This window comes from Diadema antillarum, unplaced genomic scaffold, assembly GCF_040938485.1.
Source record: "Diadema antillarum isolate AM-2024a unplaced genomic scaffold, OU_Dant_1.0 seq00000582_RagTag, whole genome shotgun sequence".
NCBI classification, from domain to species: Eukaryota; Metazoa; Echinodermata; class Echinoidea; order Diadematoida; family Diadematidae; genus Diadema; species Diadema antillarum.
Genome location: NW_027271516.1, coordinates 382,732 through 394,947, shown reverse-complemented (window position 1 = coordinate 394,947; position 12,216 = coordinate 382,732). Strand labels below are relative to the sequence as shown.

The window sequence follows — 12,216 nt, the reverse complement described above, 5'->3', positions numbered from 1 at the left end:
TTTATAGGGCCCTATAATAGACATGCCCAAATAGAAAATAAAACACACATTTATAGGGCCCCAATTTTCCCTCTTTCTCTTCTTTCTTTAAAACAACAACAAGCAAACACACACACACACACACACACACAAAACAGAGGTACAACACAATGTTACTGAGCTTCCATTTTGGTATTGTTTTAACGATACACACCCTCGTGCACCAACAATTATTATTATTAGTGTCTGTTGTAAACAATGATAATGATAATTACAGCAAGAATCGTTAAGCTAAATAACTACTTTGTTTTTCTTTATAATAAGGACATAATCATTCTCTAAATTATAGGATGATCATGGTCTTAATGACACAAACGAGTCACTCAAGTTATCTTTTCCCCCTTTGTTGGAATGCACTTTATCTCATCTGAGGGTTAAGAGACAATGTGAGTGATATCTGTATAGTATCTCTTTACGCACGTGCCTTACCTGGCATGGACTAAAAAAAGGATGAAATTGAAAATAAAAGGCTCTGCTTGGTAGGGTCCAGGGGCTTAGACTGATATTTCACATTCCGTTACCTGTTCTTAAATTTCCACATGCTATTAGGACTGGCGTTATTGTTTCATGGAAATTCTAGAAATTCTATACCTTCCTCATGTTATATTTTCTACCACCTTAGATCATCAACTCGTTTGTTATTAATTCAATGTAAGTTAGTATAATTGAGCAATAAATGAAGTATGTTACCATGAATTTATAACATCGTGGATTCATGAGACCACTGACACGACTCTTGAATAGCTCTGATGGAGAACAAAGGTTAAAATGTGCCATCTCTTTGTACGTGTGATTGATAAGGTCTGTGTGTCTCTGTGTTAAGCACAAAGTCCAAATGATAACCGTGTATCAATTATGTATTCATCACGTTTGCTCAATTCAAATACCAAGACCTCATTTTCGTGGATGCCTTAGCGTTCTACAAATCTATGCTTGGACACTTCACCGATACATTGTATAGATATGTCACACTGTAGACCTAGTCGGGACATATTTCTTACACCTGTAGGATACTTGAATTATGTACTTAATTTCATATAGATAAGTGTCATCTTACTGGAAGAAATTGCTGATAACTGTGTATACTTTACCTGTTTTAACTAAAATCACTTTTTCGCAATTAAACTTCTAATAGATGTCTTAAACACAAAGCTTACTTACACACCAAACAAACAAGAGGTATGTCGAACCCCCTGTACAAGTAGATGGCGCTGTTAATCCAGTCGGTCTCGTGAGCTTTCTTTGCCTAGTGTCGGTCTCGTGGGCTTTCTTTGCCTATAGTGTCGGTCTCGTGAGCCTCTTTTGCGTACTGTCGGTCTCGTGAGCCTTTATTGTGTAGTGGTGTAGTGTCGGTCTCCTGGGCTTTCCTTGCTTAGTGTCCGTCTCGTGAGCCTTTTGTGTGTAGTGTCGAACTCATGGGCTGTACAACTCGTGCGCTTATTCTACTTGATATCGAAATCGTGGGCTGTACACTCTTAAAACATCCGAGTCAGAATTGACCCGGAACTGGGTCCGTTGGGGTCATACACCTTTCCGGGTCAAAAATGACTCGGAATTTGGTTATGATGACCTCGAATGGGGTCACCCTGACCCAGTTCATGACTCTGAATGGGTCATGTGACCCCATTCCTTGTCATTTCTGACCCGGAACGGTGTATGACCCCAACGGACCCAGTTCCTGGTCAGTTCTGACTCTGGTGTTTTAAGAGTGTATAACTAGTGAGCTGTAAGACTTGTAAACTGTATGACTCGTGGGCTGTATGACTTGTGAGTTGTATGACTTGTGGGTTGTATGACTCGTGGATGTTGGTCTCGTGACGTGTAGGCTTACCCAAGTCATACACCCTTACACCCGTTCAGCTCACAAACTAGACACCAGGTAAAACAGACCCATGAGCTAGACACTTCTACGTAAATTCTAACATGTTATGTCCGGCTCGTGTCCAAATTCTTTGGGCCTTATTTTCCTAGTTTCTAACTTGTGGTCTTTATTTGCGTATAGTAGGCCTATCTAGCTTGTGCATAGTATAGCTCGTTGGTCTCATTCACTTTAATGTCGAGTTTGTGGGTTGTTTGACAATCGAGCTGTATCACTCATTGGTGTCGAGCTCGTGACGTACACCACTCGCAAGAACCCAATTTGTAATATGCACTTTACGGGAATACTCAGGAATGGCGCGTTCTGTAGCAATTATCTCAACTGACACTTCATCATAACTACAATTGATGTCGGCCATGCACTGATCTGAGGACTGTAAGATCATTCTCTGATTCTATTGTGTGTGCAGAACTCCCTAATTATCTTCAGGTTGGCCTTTGGCCGCGGAAAAAAAAAGCAGAAAGAAAAGGGTCAAATAAGAGTTTGTACGCGTTGTATGGAAATCATTATCAAAGACGATACGAGCAGATAAAAAAGTTTACTCCTCACTGAACCTTAGACTATGTCTCCTACGAACAAACAGTGCCAACAGAATGTTGTATGCTACATAATCTGGAAATATGAAAATTTTAAGAACTTAAGAATAGCAAGCAAACGGCTGTGTGGAGGGCAGGAGCGTTACATTTACTTCCACGCACTCACAGACGATTTGATTTTGTCCCACAATGGTTTACTACTTGGGATGTATTCCACTCTTTTTTATATGATTATTGTGATTGCCTGACAATTTTTTAGGACTTTACAATCCAAACGTATATTCAACTTATTTTTTGTGAATCATCTCAGTCTCTCAGACTACCAGCGATGGATAGAATATACGACCTCTTTCTCCTTTTGACACTGGCTGCCAGTATGTTCTGTGACCAAAATATTAAAGGTAAGTGCAACTTTGTTTTCGTGAATCTGCACTCAATTTTTGATAGGTTGGTTCACAACGACAGATCCTTCAAGAAAATTACTAAATTCTGAGAATGTCTCAAAACACTATTATGAACAGAGTTGTTCGTTATTGTCGTATCTCTTTCACATAAACCGTTCGAAATTTAGCCAAATAAAGACACAGCCCTCGTGTTGTAGACTTAAATAATAAAGATTCTTCAGTTCGACATATCAAATTAAACTTGAACAATATTTCGTTTTAATTATTTGCTAGGTAACAGTCCCACATAATTATAGGCCCACAGCAATCAATTCAAAGTTACATGTTAATTACGTTTGGGGCCCCAAGAAAGTGGAAAAGAGGGACCCTTCTTGAAGGGTTAATATTATTAACATTAGCTGGTAATTAAGGGGAAGTATGGGGGTAAAATAATTTTAAATGATTTTCAGGTAAGCATTCATAATTATTTAACGGCAAACTATGGCATTGAAGACTTCAATTAGGATTCAATTATTACCATTTCAATAACGTCACGATTTTTTTCGGAAAAAAACATGAATTTTTTGTTTAGGACACTGTTGGTTTATTTCAAATTGTGCAAGAGTAGAATGGTAACAAGAATGTCTGCTTATGATGTCATTTTTTGTGTCGTATCATTCTTACATATTATCTTTATGATCACCTTAAGCAAATTTTGATCATTTTGATTGAAGCTAGGATCACCTTTTATTCTTCATTCTTTCGGACAAAACCGTTTAACTTCGCCTTAAAAAAAAATAGAAATGTCGCTTTGGCGACTGATGCCTCCGCCATAATTCATGATTATTCCAATAGTTGTATAGTACAATGTGTTCACAATGTTTGATGACAGTTTCACATACAAAGTAAGTGGCAAAATATTGATATGACAGGTTTGTCAGAAAAGTCTTGAATTTTCACTTTCCTCAAACTGGGTTTGCTATAATTGTCTATAAAGAGTACAGGTACACACATTTGGGGAATTGCGGATTTACTTGACTTCTGACCGACCCTGTTATAAGCTTATGCATTAAGTAATTTTCAAGGTATGAAGAAAGAGTGTAATAACAGTACAATATAGATTTTTTTTTTTTAAATTCAAACCTGACCTTTGACCCTTAACCTTTGACGTTTGACCTTCTGGCTGGAAATTTCCAAGAGAATCTCCATTAGGTATTACATGTATATATAAAGTTGTAAAACTAATAATGCAAGCATTGCATATACTTGTATATGAGGAAACAGTATAATTTTGAGGAGTTGACCTTGACCTTTGACTCCTGGCTACTGACCCATGACCCCAAAATTCCCTAGATAATCCCTGCCAGTCTGTACATGCATATGTACCAACTTTCATGAAGAAACATTGAACCATTTGCGAGAAAAGTGAAATTACAACATTTTCACCTTACCTTTGACCTTTTGATCTTTGACCTTATGACATGAAACTCTCTCTTGGATTGCATTGGCTTGGATTTATTTATTTCAACACGGTAAAAATCCTGCTATCAGCTTTGAAGCTGCTTTTCAGCAAGGCCTTGCATAAGGATTTACAAAACTTAATCAAAAACAGAGGAACAGGTACAATAATAATAATAATGATAAAATGACAAAACACAACATGAATAGCATACAGTGAATGAAACTAGAATTGGAACAAATATACATACAAACATAAAACGACTTACACATGTAGAATATATTTCGATGACAACAAAATCAAACTGTGACGAAAATGATATGCGTCATTAAAAAACAAACATATCCCAAAGATTTGTTACAAATGAGTGGCAAGAAAAATTAATATAATATCTGGAAATTTACTTTCTGAATGGCTCGTGTATAAAAGAGCTTAAACTATCAATATTTCGAATATTTTGGGGTAAACTGTTAAATAATTTAGATGCATTATAAAACGGACTTCGCTTTAAACGAAGAGAATCCTTACGCAATAGTACATGTCTACACTAATTTTCAATAACATACCTTCGAGCATTGCATAGATATGGGGAAATAGCAACATTTTTAGCATTTGACCTTGACCTTTTGATCTTTGACCTCTTGCATATGTCACTAAAATTTCCTCAACTAATTTTCCCATTATAGGGGAGAGCGGGGTGAGTTGGGACGCGGGTCAAGTGGGACACGTTCTCTGAATTAAAAACTATTCAACCAATCAGCGATTGGCTTATATCTACAATAAGCCCCCAACAACCATACATCACACTAAGAAAGCCATGCAGTTCGGCAAATTCTAAGTATGTATAAAATGCTATTGAAAATTTTCCCCAAAATATGATATTTTTTTGAAATCAGGTTAATTAACCTGTTGTCTTTGTATTCATGATTTCAAGGGCACAATTGAAGCTGGTGGTGAGCCTTATTGATATGCAACTAATATAACTTGTTTTTGACAAATGCCTGCATGGTTACTGAGCAGTCGTACATATTTATGTATATGCCACGTGAGGGACAATTGGGACAACGTGTCCCATTTGTCCCTCATAATAGCATTACATGTAAAAAAAAAGTTGAGATTTTCAAACATGTCGTTCAAACTTGTTTTGTTAAAACAGAGATAATTTGAAAGCATGTTTGACTGTTTTCATTACCAATGTTTCATTACGCCTTCCAACTTTGACATTTCCGACATTTCTATAGGATGTCACACTTTACCAACACCGTCCCATTTCTCCCTTGCCGTTGTCCCACTTTACCCACGGGTGGGTCAACTTCTCCCCCAAAATAAGGTTTTTTCTTTTCATTAACTGCAGAAAATTGAGAACAGTGCCACCCCCAGTTTATAGCTCTTTATGTAACCTACCATATGAACCTTCATGCAAGCCCAAAAGAAAATGTAATCATCTCTTCTATAAAAAGATATAAGAAGAAAATTGGCGAACTTGAAATAATGTCCCACTTCTCCCCGCTCTCCCCTACATCATCCTTGTACCAGGTTTGGTGAAAGCTGCTTCATCCAGTTTTGAGTTATCACATAAACAGATAAATTTAAGGATTTGACCTTGGTATTTTACCTTTGACCTCTGTCTGATTTCACTCAAAAACTAATCATGTAATTGTCCCATCATACATCATCCTCGGACAAAGTTTGGTGAAATCTGCTTGATCCAGTCTTGAGTTATCGCTAAACGGATACAATTTTATGATTTGACCTTGACCTTAGACCTTTGACCTTTGGCTGATTTCACCCAAAATCTCGTGATGTAATTGACCTACCATACTCTATACTTGGACCAAATTTGGTAAAATTCCAGTCAATATTTCTCAAGTTATCGCGTAAACGAATACTGACGGACGTACGTACGGACGAACGGACAACCCAAAAACATAATGCCTCCGACACCACTTCATGGCGGAGGCATTAAAAAAAAATCAACTCATCCAAAGTTTTTAACCTTAAGTTACGTATGGGAGAGAAATTTATCATCTATATAGCCTTTCCATTTTATGACTGAATGCAAAAGAAGAACATTGAGTGATCAACTTTTCGCTACTTATACCAGACAAACTGGGTTATTAAAATTATCGTAAATATAAAGGTACACATTCACTCAACTCATCTGGACTTCCTGTTTTAGTTCCGAGGACGGTTTCACGTCCGATCCTGGACGCTTCATCAGATCGTCTGATTTGATGGCGAGAAGGCATCGTTGCCTTCCGACGAGCTGATGGTTCAGGATCGGACGTGGAACCGTCCTCGGAACTAAAACAGTAAGTCTAGATTAATTAATTGAATGTTGTACCTTTATTGATTGTTACTTGGATGAAACAGAACTTACTCCATTTCAATAGTTAATATAATCAAACAAAAAATCAATCTGGTCTCTCTCCTGCACCTCCCCCTTTTTACGAGGGGCGGGGGGGGGGGCATGAAGACAAGCATCATGCATACAAGAATTTTAGAGTAGAAAGTCATGTGTATGATGTTGAATGCATGCATACAATCATGCGAACTCAAATTTCTGCCGTCTAGCGTCAGTAGTAGGCACTGATCCCAACATTCAAGGATGGAAAGGAGAAGACATCCTATTGCGGTGTGACATCAAGGAGGAACCTCTCGTTGTGCAGTGGGAAAAGGAGGGCTTCTTAGATCCGGAACAGAGGACGATCAAGGCTGGATATTTCGATGGAAATATTGAGAGCTTGGAGGAACGGTTTGATATCGACAAGAACTTCAGCCTCGTCATCAGCAGCTTGGAGGTGGCAGATGAGGGTCGTTATTATTGTCAGGTGCTGCTGAAGAATTCCCAAAGTTTTGGAAATTCCACCATTTTGACGATTAGCTGTAAGTAACACCTGTCTCTATTCATGTCGTAATTAGTGAGAGGGAAAATATTGTTATGAATTAGGTTACAGGTAAAAAAAAAAGAAGAAGCTTTAGACACTCAAGCTAACTGAAACGAAGGAGACGAAAGAACAACATGTCAATGACAGTTCGTCACAACAAATGTCACATTGACTTATTAAATAATGTCAGAGGCTCTGCCAATTTCAAGAGTAATCCTGGTGATGGATAACTGAGACTAATTGCTTTCAAACATTTTGCTTGAAAGAAATACAACATGTCACATAATTAAGTATATTGATATTGTCAGTCAGAGCATGTTTACATATTGTTCATTTTCTCACATGCACACTTAACCTTCCGTTTAGTTTCTTTGCGATAAAGCATTACATTATTTATTAAATGTGCAACAATGACATAACTGAGACTGTTTTCAAAGCAAACAGATAAATCAAAATCGTAGAAACAATTTTGCAAGAAAAATATGTATAATGTTTTTATGTCAGAGAGAAAGAAAACTTTCTTTTTTAAGCAAATGGACCTTGTCTTCTTCTTTTTTTTGGGGGGGGGGGATGGGAGGAGTGGGGCTCGTACTTTTCCATATTGTGGTGTCATAGCAACTTTCCTATGTGACATTGTCGCTTGTGCTTTAAAACAAAATAGATTTAAACTGCGAACACTTAGTGTGTGAACTTTCTGTATAATTCAGTCATGAATAATAAGCATCAGTTTCTAAAAGGCGTTACCGTAGTAACCACCGAGTTTAAGACAAAGTCAGACTTTTGATGACTGAGTTTTCTATGACAAACACAATGCTCACTTGCAGAAGACATACTCAGACAGGTTCAATCACTGAACACGGAAATAGACAAAGTCTCCCAATGGTTTATATGTAATAAATTATCCCTTAATGTCTCTAAAACAAATTTTATACGTTTCAAACCTACTGTTTCACAGAACATTAACAGCAGTTATAATATTAATATTGATGGATTATCCTTAACTGAAGTAAGATCTACTAACTTTTTAGGAATCACAATTGACTCGAGTTTAACTTGGAATGATCACATTCATAATATCCACACGTCCGTCTCAAGAACTGTAGGAATTTTATATCGACTGAAAAACTTCATTTCTCAAAATTCCCTGATTATTTTATATAATGCATTGATCCTACCACATATCACATACTGCAATATCGTTTGGGGAAACTGTGGCTCAACTAAAATTAATCCAATTTTTACTCTCCAAAAACGTGCTGTACGTTTAATTACCAATTCCCGATATTTATCCCCATCCAATCCCCTATTTCGTCAACTAAAAACATTGGAAATTGAGGATCTCCACACATTTCAAACTGCTGTTTTTATGCATAAATATACATTTAATTGTCTTCCAAAAATTTTTGATGGCTTTTTCACTCCAAATTCCACCGTTCATTCATATCCAACACGTCAGTCGTCCGATTACCATCTCGAAAACCCCAGAATCATTTTAGCTCAAAAATCATTAAAACATAATTGGCCAGATATTTGGAATTCTTTACCCCCTAATTTAAAACAATGTACGACGTTGAACATTTTCAAACGAGAACTAAAAAACACCCTCATAATCCAGTATACTTCTGACACATAAATATTTATACCACCTGGTCAACAAACACCCTAAACAATGAGTTCACGGCCATAATAGTCCATGGGCCAGGCCAGATATTGGTACCACCTGAGGTGGCAAAACCTTTTTGATGTCGTTTTGTTTGTCGGGCATAGATATGCTTATCAAGCTATGATAGCATTTCCAAATGAGTAGCTTAGTCATAATAAATGAATTTTTAATCAATTTGGTCTCGTTGTTATATCCTTATACTTCTGAATCGAAACTAACCGCTATACAAAGAAGAGCACTGTCTTTTGTGTGTTCACAGGTGTTCTGTTGTAAACGCGGTGCGCTTAGTCTTTATTCAAGGCAGCGAAGGGAATATCCAAAGGTTATGATGTCCACAGCGGTTAGTCTTTATTCAAGACGGCGAAGGGAATATCCAAAGCTTATGATACAGTGTATATCCTTTTATCTAAAAACAACAACAGCAACAACAAAAGCAATTCCTCGTGAACTTTACCGTATTTTCAACTATTTATCATTTTCCGGCGAAAACACTACGGTGAAAACGCTAACACCACGCCAATGTTGCTTTATTTCCATCCAACAATAAAAGATAATGCAAAAACAATGTACCGGTACACTACAATACATTATAATGAATAATATTGTAAATGTACGGAGTGAATTTGTTTAAAACTGATGTATTTGTTGAGAGGGTAGTATAAAAACAGCATAGATAATCCCTTTTGTGAAGAACTTTAGATATGATAACGCGTGACAGCTGTGGACATCATAACCCTTTGGATATTCCCTTCGCTGCCTTGAATAAAGACTAAGCGCACCGCGTTTACAACAGAACACCTGTGGACATACGGAAGACAGTGTTCTTCTTTGCATAGCGGTTAGTTCCGATTCAGAAGTATAGGGATATAAAAACGAGACCAAATTGGTTAAAAAATCATTTATTATGACTAAGCTATTCTCTATGTATCTCTTTACCTGTGGCCATCTTCCTCGTCAAGCTTAGCTTATGATGATGGTCCCCTGCATTTCATTTTTATTATTTCCTATTGCTTCCTTTTATATATAATATTCGTTCTTGAAAAAAAAAATGTATGTATGATCCAAACGTTACGAATATTAGCTCTGTAAATGACTATGTAAGCATTTTGTTGATTTGTTGATTTGTATTGATTTTGAAATGCAGAAATAAAAACTGAACTGAACTTGTCTTACATTTGTATTTCGCAAAATTGAAAGCATGTTTACTTTTATTACTAGCTTTGTAACTTCACTGTGACGGATAATATTTTTTTCTTTCCGTTTCATTTTGTTACCCTGTTCCTTTTTGAGTTTATCATATTACTTATGATTTTTTTTAACGTATGTTAATAGTGAATTTAGTATTAAGTCATAAAGCCATTTAGATGTAATCATCCCAAATTTTGAATTCAATTGTAAACAGGTGTGTTTTGTTTATTTGTGTTATCATTCTATTGTCATAATTATGTTTCTTCATTTTTCAGGTTTTTGTCTCATTTGTAAAATAGCAAATCAAACGAAAAAAACCCTTCGTTTCATCTACGCAAAGTATCAGGTGATATCATGTCATGTCAGTTATTTGTCGGGTAAAGATTTTGATCCTTATATAACACATATGAAAGTCATTCCAAAATAATTCTCTTTCTTTTTCCCAAGCGATGGCATCAGGACATACGATTGAGGAGTGTGCTGAAAGAAGTCCATTTCGTCAAAGCAGGTGTACATATCAATCTCCCTCCAACACCCCTTCCTTTACTCTTGCGTGTGTCGTGAGTGGATTCAAGCCTAACGTTTCCATGCTATGGACCGAGGAGTCAGGAAAGAGACTGAATTCCATGGTTTCACGACAGAACACACTTTCTGATGGCACGTACGAGAGGTTCGAGACAATCATTGCTTCAGCCAAACATGGGACAAAGCAAACCTTCATGTGCGTGGCTACCGGTGACTCGCTGAATGGAACGTCGACCCGAGAAATCACAGTTCTGCCGTCATCAGGTTTCGTGAAATGTCGCCAATTCCATGTTTCTGAATAAAAACCGGCAAAGAATCGATATTACTTGAACCAATGTTTATGTTGAGATTTGTAACGTTCACGTTTAGGTTTAAAAAAAAAAAAAAGGTCAACGAGTCCGACACCTATTACTGTCATAATTATGCATTGTTGGTCTCATGAACGGCTTTTTATTTTTGTTTTCTTTCTTTTCTTTTCTTTTCCTTCATTTTCTTTTTCTTTCTTTTTTTTTGCCTGTGAAGTGTGAGACTCGCAGGCCTTGTTTGCCTAGTGCAAGACTCATTACCTTTTTACCTAATATCAAGCTCACAGACTGTATGACTGGTGAGCTGTGTAACTCATGGTCATGGACCTATCATCAATGTCGAGCTCGTTGGTCGTATGACTCGTTGGTGTCGGTCTCGTAGAGTGACTCATTTAGAAGTGTGTCCTTTGAATAATCTATTTTGTCATCATAATGATGATAATAATTGTGACCCTGCATAACAAAACCAACAAAATATCACACCCCTTGATTTACGTTGAGAACTAAATAAAATGGCGGAACATGTCAAGCGAGTCGAATTTAAGTTTTTCTACTTTCTGTTTTCAACAACCATTTCTTGTAGAGTAGTGTGATCAGGTAGGTCTTAAAGGTCACTTTTCATTTCTTGAAAATCCTTTGCACAATCTTCGCTTTTCCAGCTCTAATAACATTTGAAAAAAATTATACTGCTTGGAAAGTTTGCATTTTTCATGAACAGAACATGTTGATAGAACATGCTCAATCTCAGCTTAGTCTAATACATTTTTATTTGTTGTTGCTCTGAAAGTTTATATTCTGTGTTTTGTCCCTTTCATTGCACGGCTAGCACGGCTTGATAAAGTTTAAGCGCTTGAATATACCTTGTAATTTAGAGCCCCTTTTCTCAGTTCATACTTTCCCAGAGTATTTGCATTGAATTATACATCATTTTAAAGCTTAAAGTTTGCTCTTTGAGAATATGCCCTTAGTTAAAAATCCATATCTGGCGACTTTTTGTTGGTTTTGTGATGCATGGGCAGACATGTATTTAGGCAATCAACCACTTCGTTTTCACTATTAAACATAAATTTCACACACGCACTCACACACGCACACACACACACGCACACACACACACACTCATACATACACACTCAAGCACATATGATGTTAACATTGTATTGTATATCTCAGTATTCCTATGTGTTTCTTTTACTGTCTTCTAAATGGAGTAATGAATGAAAACGTGTTTCATTGGTGTCTCTATCAAAATTCAGGAAAACGTCTTAATTTGGGTCTCATCATTGGACTCACCATTGGTGTGCCTGTTGTCATAGTCATCATATTTCTCTCTGTTGGGAAATATCTGCAA

General features: G+C 36.8%; 1 protein-coding gene across 1 annotated transcript in view; it reads left to right on the top strand.

Annotated features, from left to right (window-relative positions):
- The first annotated feature begins 2,760 nt into the window (after positions 1-2,760).
- The window catches only part of LOC139735507 (uncharacterized), a 304,162-nt gene continuing 294,706 nt past the window's right edge, over positions 2,761-12,216 (top strand). Inside the window, exon 1 of the mRNA XM_071646264.1 lies at positions 2,761-2,855. Coding sequence (XP_071502365.1) covers positions 2,783-2,855 — 73 coding nt within the window. The 5' untranslated portion in view covers positions 2,761-2,782. The remainder of the gene's footprint in view (positions 2,856-12,216) is intronic.